This window comes from Trachymyrmex cornetzi, unplaced genomic scaffold (assembly GCF_001594075.2).
Source record: "Trachymyrmex cornetzi isolate Tcor2-1 unplaced genomic scaffold, Tcor1.1 scaffold43, whole genome shotgun sequence".
Lineage (NCBI taxonomy): Eukaryota > Metazoa > Arthropoda > Insecta > Hymenoptera > Formicidae > Trachymyrmex > Trachymyrmex cornetzi.
The window spans coordinates 389,724-408,967 of NW_017299069.1; the positions used below are offsets into that span (position 1 = coordinate 389,724).

The window sequence follows — 19,244 nt, forward strand, 5'->3', positions numbered from 1 at the left end:
CAAATCAATTTTGGAGATTAAAAATGGCAGGAATTAAGTTTAACAGCTAATATTTTCAATTAATCCCTTCAGACTCAGCATACATCCAATTTGAAGGCATCATCCATTGAAATTATTTAATTCTATCGACATTTGAGATCTGACGTATATAATAATGTATATAAAAAGCTATATGTTGGAAAAATAGTCAAAATTTTGAAAAAAATTAATTGTTTAGTATGAATTATTTATTTAAATTTAAGTACGCATAAACTGAATTAAAAGAAAGTTTTTTAACATAATTTCAATAAAATCAGGTCTGAAAGGGTTAAAGCTCATTTAAATTGAATTATTAATAATTGCGTTATACAGATTTTCTAAAAGTTAATGTACTTTTAACAGGCAATCTAGATTGTTGCCGAACCCAATTTCCAAAGCAAAAGATTATACTTTTTCTACGACGTTCATGACAATTTATATTAAGGCAATGCCAAAGTCAGAGGCAATAGACAGACAAGAACAGACTTGTATACCTCTACCCGACAATGCTACCTCGATGGACGAATTTTATGCTAATCAAGATATTGCATATGGATTTTTTTACAACGTTCTCGATCTTCCAACCTTGGAACAATTAGCCGAACTTATTACCGATCATTTTTATGGAAAGAAATCACCCTTGAAACTTTCTGAAAAGGTTCTACAAGCGAATCACGATAAACAAAAAATTGTTATTGATTCGAAAACGTCCGTCATTAAACGCTTGATACCAAAATCCAAATGGAAACTCTCAGAATACGAAGAAAAGAAAGATATCGAAGCTGAAAGCCGCGATTTACAATCGGAAATTGAAACACAGTTAGCAAATGATTACGCTAAACCTGGGGAAAGCAACTGGCAATGGCTGGACTTTTTTCAGCCTACAGCTTTACTCGAAATTTTGGCTACGCTTTGGGAGAACGTTGAACAAGCTTACATTGAAAATTTGAAAGAGATTCTTTCCTTAAAGAGAATGCATATGTCAGCTATTATACCTTATAAGAATCTTGTCTTCAGGAATTTAATGAGATTCATTGATCAACCTGATAAACGGCAGATTTTATTGCAAGATTTTCATCAGGCCTTTAATGAAATCGATGAAGATCTTAGGGAAGATTTGGACATGAAATGCGAATTACACTGTCGGGTATGCATAAAAAATAATAATATAGTAAAGAAGTGAGGAAAAAGAGATCTCAGAAAATTTGATATAATCTATAAGTTTTTATTCATATTAACCTTTAAAGGACGGAGTTTATTTTTTAAATTTTACAGCTTAAATTTTCTTTGAGTAAGATTTGTTATAATTAATTATTTTTCATTGTATTTCTTGCTTCAAGATATGACATTGTTTCCGCCATTATAATGGCTTTTCTATCCTATAAAGCTTAATAGATAATCTTAATTTAATTTCAATGTAAATTTTTTTTACTTCGACAGGATATAGAAAGAATTACATTTATTGCTCTTTTCGTTGTTAAAAATCTTAAATTTTTTGCGCTAGGTCGATGATTTTCGAAAAGAGTTGTGGGAGCTGTGTGACGCACGAAGATACGAGGCTGAAGAAGAGAGAAAACGTACTTTGCGCAATCAGTGGATTTTGATGGAAGCCGTGGTTCTCGTTAATGTGTATATTGGAATTTTGCAAACCGAAGTTGATAGATTCGTCGACACTATGCAGCTTCTTCAGGATTATTACATCTCCATGTCGCAGAAACCACTGCAAGAATCGCGATTCTCTAAAATCGTCCTCGATAATATCGAATTGGAGGATGTTCTTCAAGAAATCTTGGGTAAACATAAAAAACTAACGGCGAAGATCGAATCAATCGAAACTTCCGCTCGAATCATAAATAAGGATCAGTTTAAGACTGAAATCGAAACTTTATTAATCGACGTATCGAAGAGCTTTGATCCTGATCAGAGTATTATTTATAATATTATCAAAAAGATAATGTTCGACAAAGTGCGAGATACCGTAGACTCCATCTCGTTCCTGATGCTGGAGATGTTGAAGAAGGAAGAGAAAGCTGTAATTTTAAAAACCGAAATTAAAAGCAAAGGAGACACTTCGACCAATTCTACATTCGCCAAACTAGTTAGAAGAAATCGTGATTTAATCGAGGAATGGCGATACGCCGTTTTGTTCGAAATCGATCGTATACATCAGAGATTAGATGTGCTGAATGCGGCTGCTCGATCAGACATTACTTTTCTTCTGGATACTATGAGACAGACCTTCCATCGCATTCATCATCATATCGTCGAAAGGTTGATTTAGTTAGAATTAGTTATCACATTAGTCTTTTATTTAGCAAGTTAATGAGATCGCAAAACGAATGCATTAATTAAATTACTTTCGTGGAAATATATTTGATATATAAATAAATTATTTTATTAGAATCAATTATTTACTCGTTTAATTACAAGTTGAAGATTATAATTTAATTTATTTTTTAATGTTAAAACATCTCACGAAGCTTTTTATAAATACTTTATAAACGAAAATATTATTTAGATTTAAAAACTAGCTTCTTATATATCTAATTATTTCTAATTAGTTACTTTTTATTTCTAACATTAGTTATAGTATCATATTGCCTTTTAAAAATTAGATATATATAATGTGCATAATTACGTATATTTTTAGATACAAACGTGAAATCGAAAGTATTGACGAAATGGCGAACGTATTTTGCTTTGCCATCGAAGAAGAAAGACCGATTCAACAAGAACTACTATTAAACGGCGATCGATTTGTCATGAGACCAAACATTGTAAGTAAAGATCACGAACAATTCGATGTCTTGATCAGAGAAGCGCCTTCACCTCTACGATTTCGAATGGTTCAACTTGGACGGTTGATAGACATTTTCCAACGAATCGCTCCGCATGGAATCGTCAGTGAACGCGCCCTAGTTTACATTCTCCAGGATTTGGTATCCTGCGGCAAAGAGGATTGTTATCCACCCTTCGTGCCATGCGCCTGGCGACAATTGCGACCTCCGGATATCGAAATATTGGTCGAACGATTGTTCGGCTCCACCGAATATATCGAATGGCGAGAATTTGTCTTGTATGCAATGGATCTGCCTGTGCCATTGCATCAGGATATTCTGAAAGCACGAGCAGCCTTCAAGGTGCATGATCCTGAATCGAAAGAGGTGGTCACATGCGAACAATTCCATTCGATATCCTTGTGGTTTCTTGAAATTTCCACCCTTTACAAGAGTTTCTTGGATGAAAAGCTTGATCACAGTAATTTCGATACATTAGAGAACATAATGTTGCGCAAGGAAGCACAATTAGGCGAACATTTTTCGAGTTTGGGGAACGATTTCATAGAAAGAAGCGAGGATGATTCTAGGTATATGGAAAACACAAATTAAACGAATTAAAAATTTATGAAGCAGAAAATTAAAAGGGATTAAATCCGTTCGAAAACAATTCGTTAAAACATTCTTTATTAAAAATTTTGATTTGATTTGAAGTTTTTTTAAAAGTCTATTTTAATTTTTCATTCATGAACGATTCGATTAATCTCTTTCAATTAATTGTGCCTTCCATTAAACATTTTTGATTAAAAAAACTTTCTGAACAATGCTTTTTAAGTCAATTCTTACATTTCTCTTTTTCAATAAATTTTTTGATTAAATTGCTTTCGCAGCGTAATATTGAGGCTGATGCTGGCAAAGGAACTTCTCTGCCGCATGTATCTGGTAAACCGAGACTCGGTTCATTATACCGCCATGCTGCTAGCTTTCTGCAAGAACGAGAATCCTAGCAAAGGACTGGGAAAAGCGTTCTCCCTTGCCATGGGTGCTAGAGTTTGTACTGATACAGTGGAAGGTGAGAAATACGTCGAAGATCTTAGCGAGCAGAAGCGCCGTGTTAAGGAGTTGAAATTGAGCCGAGATTATCTTCGAGAGGAGGCTAACGAGGTAACTTGAAACTCACACTAATACTGATTTACGAAGTCAATATCATTTGCAATCAACTTATTACGTTTGCGATGAAATAAATGAAGAATTGTGTGTGTGTGTGTGTGTGTGTGTGTGTGTGTGTGTGTGTGTGTGAAGAGAGAATAATAATTAGACACAAATAAAATAAACTGTAAGAGAGAAAGAAAAGAGAGGATAATGATTCCTTGTTGGAACCTTTACACTCTATATTGAAGTTAAATTAATTCAAGATAAACTTGAAAGAAGCGCGGAGTAATTCGCAGATAAAGTTGTGGTTTACCAGGCAATTATATTGTAGATATTTTTTACTATAAATAGTATAAATGTATAGTATTATAAATATATTAAATATATTGTTTCGGATTAAAACAGAATATTTTAAAGATTTTTTTGAATAAGTAATTTTATAACAAAATATTTATAAGAAATTATACGTGGGTTTAGTATAAAAGTTCTGTATTTATATGTTGCAAAATGGGAAATAAAATGAATATATTTTCTTTTAAAGATCATTAAAAAGAAATAACCTTAATTCTTGTAATATAAATAGCGATATATCCGGTTCCAGATAGTACGAGAAATTATGAATTATATAATAAACAAAACGACAGAGACTGTTGTTTTGTTGGAGAAATCCTGCGATCATGACTTAAGTTCGAAACGCCGGGTAATGATTCAACAGTTGAATGGACAAGGCGAGGTAGATCCGGTTGAGCTTTTGCTACCGGAAGTGATAGCAGAACATCTAGTTATAGAAAACCCATCGACGATCAGTGACGAATACGAGCATAAGCGCACTCTCTCGCCAATCGGAGACGAAACGCTCGAAGATCATAAAAAGATACAGCAGGACGAAAGAGTGATCTTTTGGCTGCCGCGGGATGTTTGCCTGGTAAATTTTTTCATTTGCTTCCACGAATAAAAAAATTACGAGTAAGGGTTTATTCAAAGGAAAAATAAATTTTTCACTTTAATTTAAATATTAGAATTTAAACAATATTAAGAATCTTTATTTTAGACCGCATATGTGAGAAACACAATCAATACTAGAAATTTAATATGCCTATTACGGTCGAACCTGGATCTTCCACACACACACACACATTGCTTTAAAATAATTTATTCTCGAATTTAAAATTCTGTTTATAATCCGAAAAAACAATTCGACGCGTAGTTTGAAAAGACTACAATATGGTATATATGCAAATACATATACAGTATATATTATTAGTAGAAGAAGGTCACTGATACCGATATATCACTTTGTTTTTAAACAATATTTCTTAAACAAAAGGTAAAAATACAACTTCAAAAACATAAATACAAAATAAAAAGTGTCTTCTATAAGATAGTATAAACAATTTTTATAATACTATTTGCAATTTAGCAATAATAAAGTTTTTCGTAAGTTATGCAAAAATGAGCGTCTGACAAAATGGGCTCCAAAACTGTAGGCAGTAATGCTACGTATTCCTATTATTTTTCTTTTACAGGAATTATCTGTATAAAGTACCTATAAGTGAATGTATATAAGATTTTTCAGAATCATTTTACTTCGTTATAAAACATTTTTATTGAATTATATGCATATTTACTTTATGCTGTTCTGCAAGATGCAAATATGTAACGCGATAGTTTTTCTAGAGTCGTTCCATATATGCACGATTGCCTTCAGCTCCAATAGACTTATTTGACACTATAAAGCAACATTATAAAGATTAAGTTAGCTCATGGTCTGTTTTACGGACAGGTGTGTCGGTTTACGCTGCACCCCAATTTTAAATTAAAAATCGTATTATGAAAAGATTAAGAGAAAAAATAATATAAATATAAAACTTATTTCGGAAACTACAAGTATTTAAAATGACGTAATATTATCAATAATATAGTCACTATTATTTAAACCTCACAATTTGCAAAAGAAAATCGTAGAATTTTATTTTCGCAATTGTAGAATTCGTTTTTAGCTGATTTGATATACTCGTAGAAACAAGCCACCTACGAATTATGAGTTTGTACTTCTTTAATTAGCTAAACAGATCATGATTTTATTAGTATTAATAAAGTGCAATCGTTAATTTCCGAAAAATAAGGAGGTGTCACTTTAAGAGACCTATGTCAGTATCGATAACTTTCCTCTAATTCAAGATTGAATTATTTTAAAGCAATAAAGATCCAGCTTCGACCGTAATAGACATTTTAAATTTCTAGTATTGATTAGAATTTTAGTTCGAAAAGCAAAAATGAATGAGAAATACAATTTTAATTGGAAATGTAAATGTAGCCGATGCTGCAATGTAAATATGACTTCTGATTTTTATAGTTTATTAGATGGTCCCGTATGACCTTTACAAGCCAGAAAAGCCATTAAAGTAGTGCTGAAACAGTTTCATATTTTGAGGCAAGAAATATAATGAAATAATAAACATGTAACAAATTTTATTTAAGGAAAAGCAGTAAGATTTAAAAAATGGACTTCCTCTAAAAGTTAAATGTGTCCTTTATTTAGACGGTTTTATCCACTTGTCTGCCGTGGCTTGCGTCGCAAGCAGATCTCTTCCATACCACTTTGAGTCTTCGCGAAGGAATAGCACGTGTATATGATGAGTTAAGAGACGAGGAGTTGAATGACGAAAAAGACCTCGTTTTAGCTCACCGCCTGGTGAACCACAGCTTCATCTGCGAATTACTCCGCGCTTCTTCCAAGTTTATCTCAAAAAACATGGCAGATATGCTCCACAGTATCTTGAAGGATAAGAATGACCAAATAACATAATTATGAAAATTTACACAGAGTTGTGTCGTATATTTCAACAAGATTACATTTACATGAAATTTTTACATATTGTTTACGTTAAATTTATACGAATTTTTTTCACATAGACAATACAAATCATGTATATATATAAAATATGTAAATTATTTTAAATTAAATAACATAATACAGAAAGAAGTAATTATATTTTATCATTGTTTTAATATTTGACTTTAGTATTGATAGATAAAAATATATAAACGAGATAAAAGCTTTACGCTTTAGTGCAATGATAAAGAAACACATTCGAATTCGATTGAATGCACTAGTGCACACTGATGCATATTAAACTGCAAAATATTTCGAATAATAAAATACATATTTCATCTAACTATACAATAATATATTCAGAGAATTTCACGATATTAAGGGGAAACTTCTACTTTAGAGAGGAGACCAAAAAAAAGATGATTTTTTTCATAATTTTTTCAAAAGGAAGATTAATATTTATCATTATTAATATTTTAAAACTTTTACGTACAAATTTTTATGTGAAAAAAGTATTATAAATAATAATAATATAAACATCTAGTTTGACGTCTCGCTACGATGTTACGATTTTGTCTACATCCTAGCGGTTGTAATTCTTGCCGAAAATCAAATATTAAGAAATATTTTTAATTTTTATAGAATTTTATCCTAAATGAACCTAAAAAATTAAAAAAATATATATATAAATTAAAATTTTGTGCGGCTTTGAAAAAAAGTTACGATTTCCATTAGCCGTTTCTTTATGCAAAATAATTGTTAATCTTGATTTTTATTTAATTTTTTAGGTTTATCGAGGATAAATGACTATTAGTTAACTAACGAGCCCTATAAAAAGTTGATTGGCTAAATCGACTTTTTTCTCAATCATGTAGACAAGATTGAAGAAAATGCAAAAAATAGATTTTGAGAAAAATACGTTTAAAGTTTTCGGTTCAGTTCTTGAGTACTTACAGTGCTCGGAGGCTATTTTAGAGGTATACAATAATCCTTCGGCTTCCTCATGGAATTCATTTTAAACAATTTGAGCCATTCTGCGAGGTACTCGGCCTTCTTATGAGCTACTAAACAAGGGAACCGTCGAAACTGATTTTAATGAGTTTTGGATATATTGTAGAGCATGAAAAAGTATTAGACTCATATTTTTTGGTGCTTATATCGAGGTTTAAGGGATGGAACACCTTCTCGAAAAAAATCGGTTTCTTTCTTTCAAAGCAAATATCGAAATTACACTCAGTTCCAAAAAAAGCGGTACACTATAAATTTGGTAAAAATTTACCAAATTTCAAATGATCATAACTCGGTAAATAATGAAGATAAAAATATTTTTAAAAAAGCAAAATGAAGCTCGAAATATCCACTTTAAGATTATTTGAATGGAAATTGTACTAGGCTACTATTTTCAAAATGGCGGATGACAAGTAACAACATGCGAAAATATATAATTAAGGGTCCAACTTTGCGATGGTGCATGATGTGAATCAGGTGTCGCCGCTCAATGGGACAACATGTACGTGAAAGTATAGAATTTTATCTTTAAAATGCTTTTTTACCGACCTCGATACGATAATTTTTCGCTGAGTTATTCCAAATTTAAGATACCGCTGTCATTAGCTTAAATTATGCTTGTAATTTTTCTCAATATGAACTGTATGGAGTTTGATTTGTCGGAACTCCACATTGCGTGCGTGCGTGCGTGCGTGTGCGCAAAAACATACACGCGCACGCACATACACGGAATCAGATTCCTGTCACGTCCACGCTGTTGATCCTGGATAACGCTAAGAGCACACACACCCACAACACACACACGCGCACACACACACACGTACACGCCTGCATGGAAGCACACACGCACGCATGCACGCACGCACGCAATGTGGTGTTTCGACCAATCAAACTCCATACAGTTTATATTGAGAAAAATTACAAGCATAATTTAAGCTAATAACGGCAGTATCTTAAATTTGGAATAACTCAGCGAAAAATTATCGTATCGAGGTCGGTAAAAAAGCATTTTAAAGATAAAATTCTATACTTTCACGTGCATGTTGTCCCATTGAACGGCAACACCTAATTCACATCATGCACCATCGCAAAGTTGGACCCTTGATTATCCATTTTCGCATGTTGTTACTTGTCATCCGCCATTTTGAAAATAGTGGCCTAGTACAATTTCCATTCAAATAATCTTAAAGTGGATATTTCGAGCTTCATTTTGCTTTTTAAAAAATATTTTTATCTTCATTATTTACCGAGTTATGATCATTTGAAATTCAGTAAATTTTTCCCAAATTTATAGCGTACCGCTTTTTTTTGGAACTGAGTGTATGAGAGATAGAAAAAATTTTCCAGAATAAAAATTGAATGGCTTCAAGAGTATTTTAGAACTATAATAAAAAAATTTTTTTTTTAATTATTTTACCTGCGCGCCGTGCACTCGTATATACATAGCGCTGAATTTATACCGAAGGACTTCGAATTCCGCTCTAAAGTTTTAAGGACATATTCTCGAAGAGTTGTACTATCGATTTATGGAAAAAAAGTCGACTTTTTTGCCCCTATAAAGTAAGAGACTCCCTTAGGGCGACTGTTACCAACGCCGATTAACTTAATCGACGATTAACTCAATCAGCAGAATTACTATTAGGTATAGGTGGGAGATTTTCATTACTTTTATCACAATTAAGTATAGGAACGCAGAGATAGAAGTATATCACGAAGAGATGAGGTTAAGAACGATATACAGTCTTGCTCATCTTGCTGTTGATTACACTACTGATTGAGTTAATCGTCGATTAAGTTAATCGGCGTTGGTAACAGTCGCCCTTAATCTGTCAATGATCTATAGATTATTTATTATTAAAATGCATAAAAAGAGGACATATAAAAATATTTCCATTTAATATTATGTATTATATATATATTTATTATATACGTAGATAATTATTATATTGTATATTATTTATTATTCATTACGTATTTATTACCCTATATACTATATTTATAAACATTTATTACGAATGCATACATGTAAATATAGTTTACATTGCATACACGTAGTATATTTACCATAAACGCTGCACAACATTATAATTCTTCCTTGAGATCGAATTTACCACGAAGAGCAAGTCTCCTGCGCCTTTGATACGAACAATTTACTGACGCGCGCTGTCAGATGTCGCCACGTGACCGACACGTTAACCGGACGGTTCGCGGGTGGTTCCGCCAATCAGCGCATCGCGTTTCCGTCGGCTCCATCGCGAACGATAACGTTCGCTCGTGGTCGCGCTGCGACAGTTTCGCGACGAGATGTCCTCCGCAGCGGAGATCGTCGGAGTAGCTCCGCGCCCCTCTCGCCCTGCGACAAACGATCGCCGTCGTCGTCGTCGTCTGGCGAGCGACGTTATCCACGCCCGCCGCGACGACCGCGATTCGTCGATGGGTTGCTGGTTGCGCCGATAATTCGATAAGAACAAAACGACGAGAAAGGGGAGGGAAAGACACATACCAGCGTGAATTCGGGAACGGCGCGCCCGAATCAACGTGGCCTCGGCCATCCTCGCGACAAGGCCGGCTGTTGGAAGCTGCACGAACAGATACGACGCCACCCGATCCGACGCGACGCGATCACGTGGCTGTCCGTCTGTCCCTCCGGCTGACCGTGTTTACTTTCGTTCGTTTATTCGTTACATTCGTTCGTTCGTTCGTTCGTTCGTTCGATCCCGTATGCACGTCCGTGAGCGCTGAATTGACAAACGGTACGACGCGACGTCGGCGCGTTCATCTCGCGCGCTCGGGATGTAACGCCGTGGTTGCGTCCCTCCGTTTTGCTCCACTTGCACCACTGGTATCCAGATGCTGCATGTCGTTCACGTCGCGGAGGCAGGGAGACGGTGACGCGGTCATCGAAGATCGACTACGGTCGCTGCGATAAAAGGTGAGTATCACTGTGTTGTGTCCGACTACACCGCGTTTATTGTTTATCTCTCGTGGCAGAGATTACGTCAGGCTGGACTCACGTGACAGCTGATGGCGAGAGATTACTGCAACTGCTGAAAGAGAAAGAGATAGAAAAAAAAAGAATCGAGACCTATTTTTCGTCGAAGCGAAATACGAAGTTCCATTTATACGTATCAGGTTTAATTTAGACGATCTATAATTTGCGTCGGATAACGTTATATTTATTATATGCTATATACACATATAGTTTGATAAACATATTTATATACGATAAAAAACAATGATAATCTAAGGACAATGAGAGCTATATACAGCGCGGTAATTTTTGCGCAATTAACATATGTACAAATCAAACCGTGTTCACATGATATATTAAGAACAATAATAATTAATACAGACTCAAAAAATTTTGGACGTTTCAGTTTACTTCAAACCATCTTCAGCAATATTTCTTTTCACACATGTGTCGTTGAAATCGCACGGCAGTACTAAAACCATGATTTATGCGAGACCGAGGGTGATTGCCTCTCTACTGTCTGGTTGGAAGTTTTCCAAATTATTGTCTATTCGTTGTTTAGCCGAAAGACTAACCTCCTTCTTCATAGATCTCCTCTCAGTTACTTCACACACAAATAAAAAATTATACAGATACGATTAAAAGACGCAATTTCCGATTTTGTAAAAAGAATGAGAAATGTAAAAACACGTAAAATAAGCCAACTAAAGAGATATACACTTCAGTAAATGTTGTCCGGATGGAAGTCAGTGCCGCAAATATTTATATACATACATTCTGACAATGCATTTATTGTATTTTGTTTATAAATATATATAGGATAATTAGTAATTATAATAATTTAACAGAGATATTTTTGTTTGTTCTATATGTATTTTGATAATAAACAATATGCATATTATTGTATATAAATATACACGATAATAAATGAATTCTGATAATTTAATAAATACCAGGGTAAAAAACATGTTTTAAACGTGTTTTAAACAGTTTAAAACATGCTTAATTGATGTTTTTAATATGTTTTAAATATGTTTTTTTATAGTACTGTTTAAAGCATATTTGAAGCATTAAAAACATATTCAAGAAGAAACACAATATGTTTTATTCTTAAAAAAAGACATTAGTCTTTACCAACCCTGATAAATACTGTTTATATGCGTGTATTCTTACTTGTATTCTACGCTACAAATATGTTTTATGTTACCCCCTTTTTGTATTATGTAGATACTTAAAATTGTAAATAGGTTTTTATCCTTGAATTCTGATGTAAATTATAGATTGCCTGAAATGGATAGATAGTGATCACTGATCAGATATACACAATAGATTGTATTAAATAAATTCCGAATATTTAATTTTTGAACGTACACGAAAAAAAATAGTTTAAGATGAAATACAATCGCGAAACTAACTATCCAGACAGTGCGCCATGATACCGATGATTTCTTCAAACTGTTGATTTATATTTGGATAATTAATTGTGAAATTACCAGTGCTTGTAATGCGTGCATGGAACTACAATTTTCAACGCTCGGACAGCAGTTTAAATCTCTATATTGGCGCACTGTCCGTATAATTTCGTGACTATATGTAATCGCGATGAGCGTAATATCTCAATTATTTCATTTTTATCGGCCAATTTTAGTTTGCGTGCAGTGACAAGCAATTGAGATATATATTTCTCTCTCTCTCTCTCTCTCTCTCTCTCTCTCTCTCTCTTTCGTGAAGATTTTAAAATAAAGGTATTAAACTCTCGCGTGCATTTGGCTGTACCGTCGTTTCTCGGATTATGATACTGCAGGAAAGTTAATATGCCGAAATTACACGATTCATTTTGTTTAACGAGACACACGCGAAACTACGTAGCCCGCGCATTTTGCATTAATGCGCAGCGCAGGCCAAATGAGATTGTAGAAATAAGTTCGCGAATACGCTGCAATTCGTCGCTTATTAAACCCGTGGAGCACCGCTCCGAAATTCCGTGGATGTAATTTGGCACGTTTTCAACCGTACAAATATGTCCGGACACGATTACTTTTCCCATGTCGAATTCAAACTTTGTATAATACATACACAAACGCGGAAAACCGTAACATCGCAGTTTCAATAGGGAGTATTTTGTAATCTGTTAATTTCGAATTTACACGGTCGATTTTAACGAGCACGAATTCTGTTGTAAAGTTAATATATTATCTAGTCAATCTGTTATATATTAATATTAGTAAACAATAGTTGTTTTCATGCACAACGATAAATTAAATTGTCATTCAATTAGAAATTACAGTGTGAATTTTCAAACAGCAGTTTGCTTTGCTATTTTAAGGGAAATATTATTATATTTTTAAGCAAAAAAAAAAAAATTAGTAAATAAAGTGTGAAATGTGTGAAAAGTTATTTTTACAAAACTTTTTAAAAATATTTTTAAAACTTATTCTGGGCTTTAGGATTGTTCGAGGGATTGTTGAAAGTTCGTACATTGATTCCTGTTTATAAAACAGAAACTTATCTTTTTAAGAAAATGATATTCAGGATGTAAAACTACAAATTAACTTTATCAAATAAAAACTTTTTAAAAACTTTATCGATTTATTTGCGAATTATTACAACAAATGGAGGAGCAAAAAGCAAAAGGAAAGCAGTAAAATGACTTTTTACTTAAAGCAGTAAAATGACTTTTAATGAAAGGCGCATTCGAATTTTTAAGTCACGCGGCTATCGGCAACAAAAAGTTTGAAATTCATATTTATCAGTTTTTAATCTTTTTCTCAAACTTGAAAGATAAATTGAAGAAGTTAAAAGTTCCTGAACTGAAGAGTTCACAAGTTTGTATATCAATTCCTATTTAAGATATGAAGATTGCTATCATTGAAAAAAAAATTATTTAGATGAAGTTATAAATTGATATATAACAAAGAATATATCTATAAATAATCGCGCATTTAATTGGGAATTATTGCAATAAAAGAAATCGAATGTCAAATGACTTTTAGTAGACAACTTGAATAATTTCTGACAGTATGTGCGTCGATCGGTTGCATAAAAATTGAAATTCGAAACAAAATTACCGTGATTATTGTGCAAAAAAACAATGCAGAAATCCCTACGTGCACGGTGACCTAAATGCGCGCGGCAGTATCGTTTTTAATCCGTGGAGACGAAGCGTGCGCATCGATAAAGGCGCGAGGACGGAACGGGGACGAATAGCGCGTTCCGCGCCTTGCCTTTTTTTTTCTTCCCTGCAAAAAATAGTTCTCGCTTCATCGTCGAGAGAGAGTGGATCTTACCCTCCTTACTCATGTCGCGAGTAGTTTCTCTTGTTTATTCGAGAGGGAGACTCGAAATAATGCCCGACATCGTACGAAACTTCGCTCTTCTGGAAACACTCAACGAGGAAGTTTAAGCACATAAAACACCAACTCTTACGTGATAAATATGTACTTTTTATAAAAATATTCATTTTTTTGTAGCTTAAAAGCACAAAATTATAACGATAAATATCTTCTCTTTTTAATCTTTGCGGTATAAAATTCTTTCATTTGTTCATGCCTTCAAAATTAAAAAAAATTTATAAAAGTTGATCTCTGTGTATGATAAAACGTTAATTTTACTCTGTGTTGTGCATCAAACCTATTTTTTGTCCTTTTAAATAATTTACATTATTCGGGATCAATGGAAAATAATCAACCGATCAATAGATAAATGATTAGGGATAATCGTGCTCGTTTGAACTCGATATTCGACATAACGGTGAACAAAGCGTGAAAATGACCGACACGTGTGTCTATACGTGCGTGTGATTAAACGCAACGCCGCATGCTTTTTGCATATTTGCATAAAACGAGATGAGTTCTCTGTACGCTAATGGGGCGTTGTAAATCTCCACGATTATAACATTTTGAAGCGTTGCGGGCGTTACACCATTGTATGCGCCGATTCGATACATTACGACAAATTCAATTCTCTGTCAGACCGGTTGGCCATTCGAATTTTGCAACAAATTGTACTTTATTATGCTACGAGTCATTAGTTACGTCCTACGTGTAGTGGTAATTAATGCTGGCGTTCGATTGTGGTTTTCGTGTGGTGGATAAACAGAGAATTTCGATAAATTTCGAAACGCGAATACTGTCGCACAAACGGAATGTATTATATTTTGTAATTTTACGTCTTGTATAAATTTTGTATTAAGGATTGTCCCGATAATATCTCAATTATTAGATAATATCGACACGGAAGGGATCGAATTAAATAGGTATATGTACTGAAATTTAATTAAAAATGATTTAAAATTTAATTAAAAACGAGTGAAAATTTAATTGAAATAATTTTAATAGTTTTTCGCATTTTTTCGAATTTATTTTCGTAATCCATCACGAAATAAATTTCAGAGATGGAAACACGGAAATAAAAAAAAGAGGATTTTTTTTACACTAATGGATTTTTTTATACATTTGCGTGTGTTTACTCTTCTCATGTTAATACGTGGGTTTGTTCGAAATTTGAATTTACGTAGCCGGTTGTTTTCGCAAATAACATTAATATGGAATTTTACGATTGATGGTGTTTCATTAAGTATGTGCCTTTCCTGAATAAGCGAAGCACTGATCTGCAGTACATTCTGTTTGTAATATAATTAAATAATTGTCGTATTGTGTTCGTGTGCACGGTATGTACGATCGTTAAATATCCACTAACCGGAACAATGACGAGCGATCGCTTTCGCGACAAGTGACCGTGACAACGTCACGGTTATGGCCGCTAGTCACTCGTAATGTATTGAAATCGCCAGTAAGATCGTCGAAATGACGATCGTTATCGGGCACGTGGCTGTGATTAATCGTTTATCTCTCGCGGTTCGATTATATATGGAAGCTGGCCATCCAAATTGAACGGGCTATGTTTGTAGCGTATTTGGTATTGTGCACGTTCAAACGCTCCTCCAATGTTCAATCGATCCCTTCGATTATTCTGGGATATAATACAATTACGGTCGGTTCTCGATTCTGATACGACCGCGAAATTGTACGATACTCGTCCATTAGTGTATTACGACTCATTGCGCGACTAATGTAATCGCGTCTATGTGTAAACTGGTTTGTATAATATAACCACATCTCTTTCGTTTTTTCCTCAGCTTCCATAATTTTTACATATTATTTTTATACATCCGATACGATTGCAACATTGAATTTCATCGAGCGGCTCAGGTAACACATGGAAATGCGATGGAAGTTCGAATTTCCTACTGGAACTCAATTTGTTTTCCATAAATCAATTTTTTTAGACTCGTAAGAAAATGTATTACCACAATAATATCATGGTGACTGGTATCTATCGCATATTTATTAACTATTTTTTGCACATTTATGTTGTCATTTATCTAATAGTAATTTATTTAGTTATATTTATTTGTTACTTTCAAGTAACATTAGAAATATTTTTATTATTATTTTTCTAACAAGAATGCAATCTACAAGTAATAAAACATTTTTATTTCAACAAACTATGAAATGTACAACATTTGTTTTTTTTTCTGTGAATACCGTATTAGTATCTTTTATAGAAAAAAAACTTTAAAAATAGAATTCGAGAAAATTGCTCGACTGAACGTATTATCACGGGCAATATGTCTGTTCTGGAATATTTTGTGATAGTATTCTCATGAGGATTTATGTTTTCAACTTAATTAATTGCTTGTTGGCTTTTACAAGAACGTTATTAGCTTATTATTTTATTCATGCAGCTTTGGCTTCCCCAGTGTATCGTATGACAAACTTTGCCTGCAAGATGATATTTTAATCATTTTTCTAATGAATTATGTACTATATGTGCGCGTTTTTGAGAAGATTAAACATTTTATGCATCACACGCATAGCATATTATAAAAAATATGGTCATATATACATATTAATTCATATAATTTGGAGGGTACACATATACATACATAAATAATCTGTAAAATAACTACAAATGTATATTTAAACACGAATACATATCTTTCTAACATTTAAATATATTAATTATCTAAAAGTTATATGTATATTTATTTAATATTTTATGTACATAATAAAGAATAATTATTGTGTGTGTGTGTGTGTGTTAATTAATTAAATAAGGGAAAACAATGTAATTTAGAGAGAGTAATAATAGTTTGTGTAATATATATAATAATATTTTCGACTTACTGGGGGGGTAATTAAACTAGTTCAGTATTTTTTTCTCACGTTTCTCTGGTGAAGTAAAACGTCGTGTTAGTAAAGTGGATCAATATTGTTTTCTTGTTTCCGTTGTCGACACCGAACTCGCTTCCGCGGCTGCTTCAACGTAATTTAATCAGGGATGCAATTCCGTCGAAGAGAACCGACAGACAAGGAAAGTTTGCTTCAACGGAGAGAATTACTTAATTACGGAACGGAACACCGAGCCGGCCCTCCGTCCTTCCGAATAGCTTCTTTATCTTTCCTCGTTTATTAAGTATGAGCAAGAAATCTCGCCAAATCATTTGCTAACGACGATGCTCTCGCGACCGGAAGTTATCGCGGCGCGATATATCGATCGCGTGAACACGACAAGGACAGATGTTGCGATTCGTCGCTGTTATTCCTCGCAGATGTAGCACTTGACACTTTATCGCTTTAGTATAATTGATGCCATAACTCTCGTGAGCCATTACGACGCGACGTCGCGATTGAGAGAGCTGTGTCATGTTCTTGCGAAAGGTGAATTAATCTCGTGGATAACACTAGTCGACGACAAGGTTTTCACAGTAAAGAGAATTGTAACTGACTTCTACAATCGTGAGATTCAAGAAACAAGATTTGATTGCCGCGTAAGAATTTCGCTCGTTTCTCTCGATCTCTTTAACGAACAGCCAAAAATATTATAATATACAAATAAAAGTGTATTGATATGTGTAAAATGAAAAATACTATAAAATGAACGAATAAAAATGTAATTATATTATAATTCCTACAATTACATTATTAAGTTAAATTATATCAGTAAAGTATGTCAAGGATAATCATTTTTTATTGGAAGATTTTTTCAAATTCCTTCAATTTATTTCCTCTCGCGAATTCTCAGTAAGGCTTCAGCCTTGACCTCAAAGCTTTTCCAACTTTTATTCTCTGCACCAACGAGAGATTCGAGGGTTCCTTCATTCAATCACAGTTGACTTTACCGGTACACGTCTAGCAGCATTGCCTTCACGTGCAATCGATATATATATATATATATATATGGTATATACATATAGAGGAGCTTTTCTCCTTTAGCGATTTCAATTTTGGTCGACTATCGTCTCGGCTGCTGTCGCTGCTTCTCGGGCTATTCGAACACGTTTAAATATGTAGAGAGGAAGCGGTACATTGTTAGGAACACGTTCGGTTCGCCTTCATCGAACCGTTGTATGCTTATATCAGGTCGATTTCAAAACGTAACCGAGTTCTCCGACCAAGTCTAGATATTTGGGTGAGATATATTCTTCGTCTCCTATTGTTCAATTTTGTCGGTTCAGACAGGCAAGAGTTTCGATTAAATTTATTTTGAGCGATTCAAGGATTACATTAATATTATTGTATTTTTAACTTACGATAGGGTAACTCTCTCCGGTATATACGCCGCGCTGGGATTTACGCCGCGGAAGTCAGAAAAAATAGGAGTGGGGGCAACTACTATGTTACATGCCTTTATGTTATATTAGTATTATAAGTTATAATTTTAGCTTCTTACTGTTAATATTAATGAAATTATTGTGGGTTGAATCGATTTGTCACTGTGTGTGTGTGTGTGTGTGTGTATAACAAGTAGCATCATCATAAATTATAATCTACATAAAATGATTACTGTAAGGCGTGTAAAAGATCTAGTGGTTATTTCGTGATACATACGTGTAAAGGAATAGTAAAGCATGTTGTATAGCAAAATACAAGTGCTTTGCTTTCGTATTCTTTGTTTAGTTTGTTGAAACCCTTGCATTTTTGCCATATAACCCACCCATTATCTATATGTAGCAAAAATGCAAGATTTCAAAAAGTTTATTTTTTAATACACGAAAACTAAATATTTTGGATTTCTAATATTTTTTTCATAGTAGTGTAGACAATACAAAGTTTTTACTGATATAGTTCATTTATTTTAAACATAGTAAATAATACTTAATAAATTAAGTTTTTGATAGGTGCGGCGTATATACCGAAGTTACCCTATACGTATTGGTTGAAATATTAAAGATACATTCTTATATATAGAATCGAATTTTTAAAAAATTACACTGAAAAAAATGCATGTAATTTTACATGGAAAATGGGGTAAAAGCAGGGATCATGGAATAGCTTTTTTTAAATTATAATAACATTGCTCCGATATAAATGCATATGAAGACTTAAAATTTACACAGAACTCTTGAGGAATATGTTAGCTACAACATCCAATAAATGAAAGTCGCCAAAATTTAAGTCCAACGTCAATATTAACAAAA

The 19,244-nt window shown here is 33.5% G+C and overlaps 2 protein-coding genes across 2 annotated transcripts in view; both read left to right on the forward strand.

Moving 5' to 3' along the window:
- Positions 1 to 6,775, forward strand: part of LOC108764516 (sperm flagellar protein 2) — a 10,817-nt gene extending 4,042 nt beyond the window's left edge. The window contains exons 5-10 of the mRNA XM_018512804.1: positions 382 to 1,165; positions 1,523 to 2,289; positions 2,669 to 3,385; positions 3,686 to 3,959; positions 4,549 to 4,872; positions 6,490 to 6,775. Of these exons, the coding sequence (XP_018368306.1) occupies positions 382 to 1,165; positions 1,523 to 2,289; positions 2,669 to 3,385; positions 3,686 to 3,959; positions 4,549 to 4,872; positions 6,490 to 6,756 (3,133 nt within the window). The 3' untranslated portion in view covers positions 6,757 to 6,775. The remainder of the gene's footprint in view (positions 1 to 381; positions 1,166 to 1,522; positions 2,290 to 2,668; positions 3,386 to 3,685; positions 3,960 to 4,548; positions 4,873 to 6,489) is intronic.
- A 3,160-nt stretch (positions 6,776 to 9,935) lies between these two features.
- The window catches only part of LOC108764509 (beta-1,4-N-acetylgalactosaminyltransferase bre-4), a 185,654-nt gene continuing 176,345 nt past the window's right edge, over positions 9,936 to 19,244 (forward strand). The window contains exon 1 of the mRNA XM_018512791.1: positions 9,936 to 10,723. The gene's annotated coding sequence lies outside the window, so the exon portion shown is untranslated. The remainder of the gene's footprint in view (positions 10,724 to 19,244) is intronic.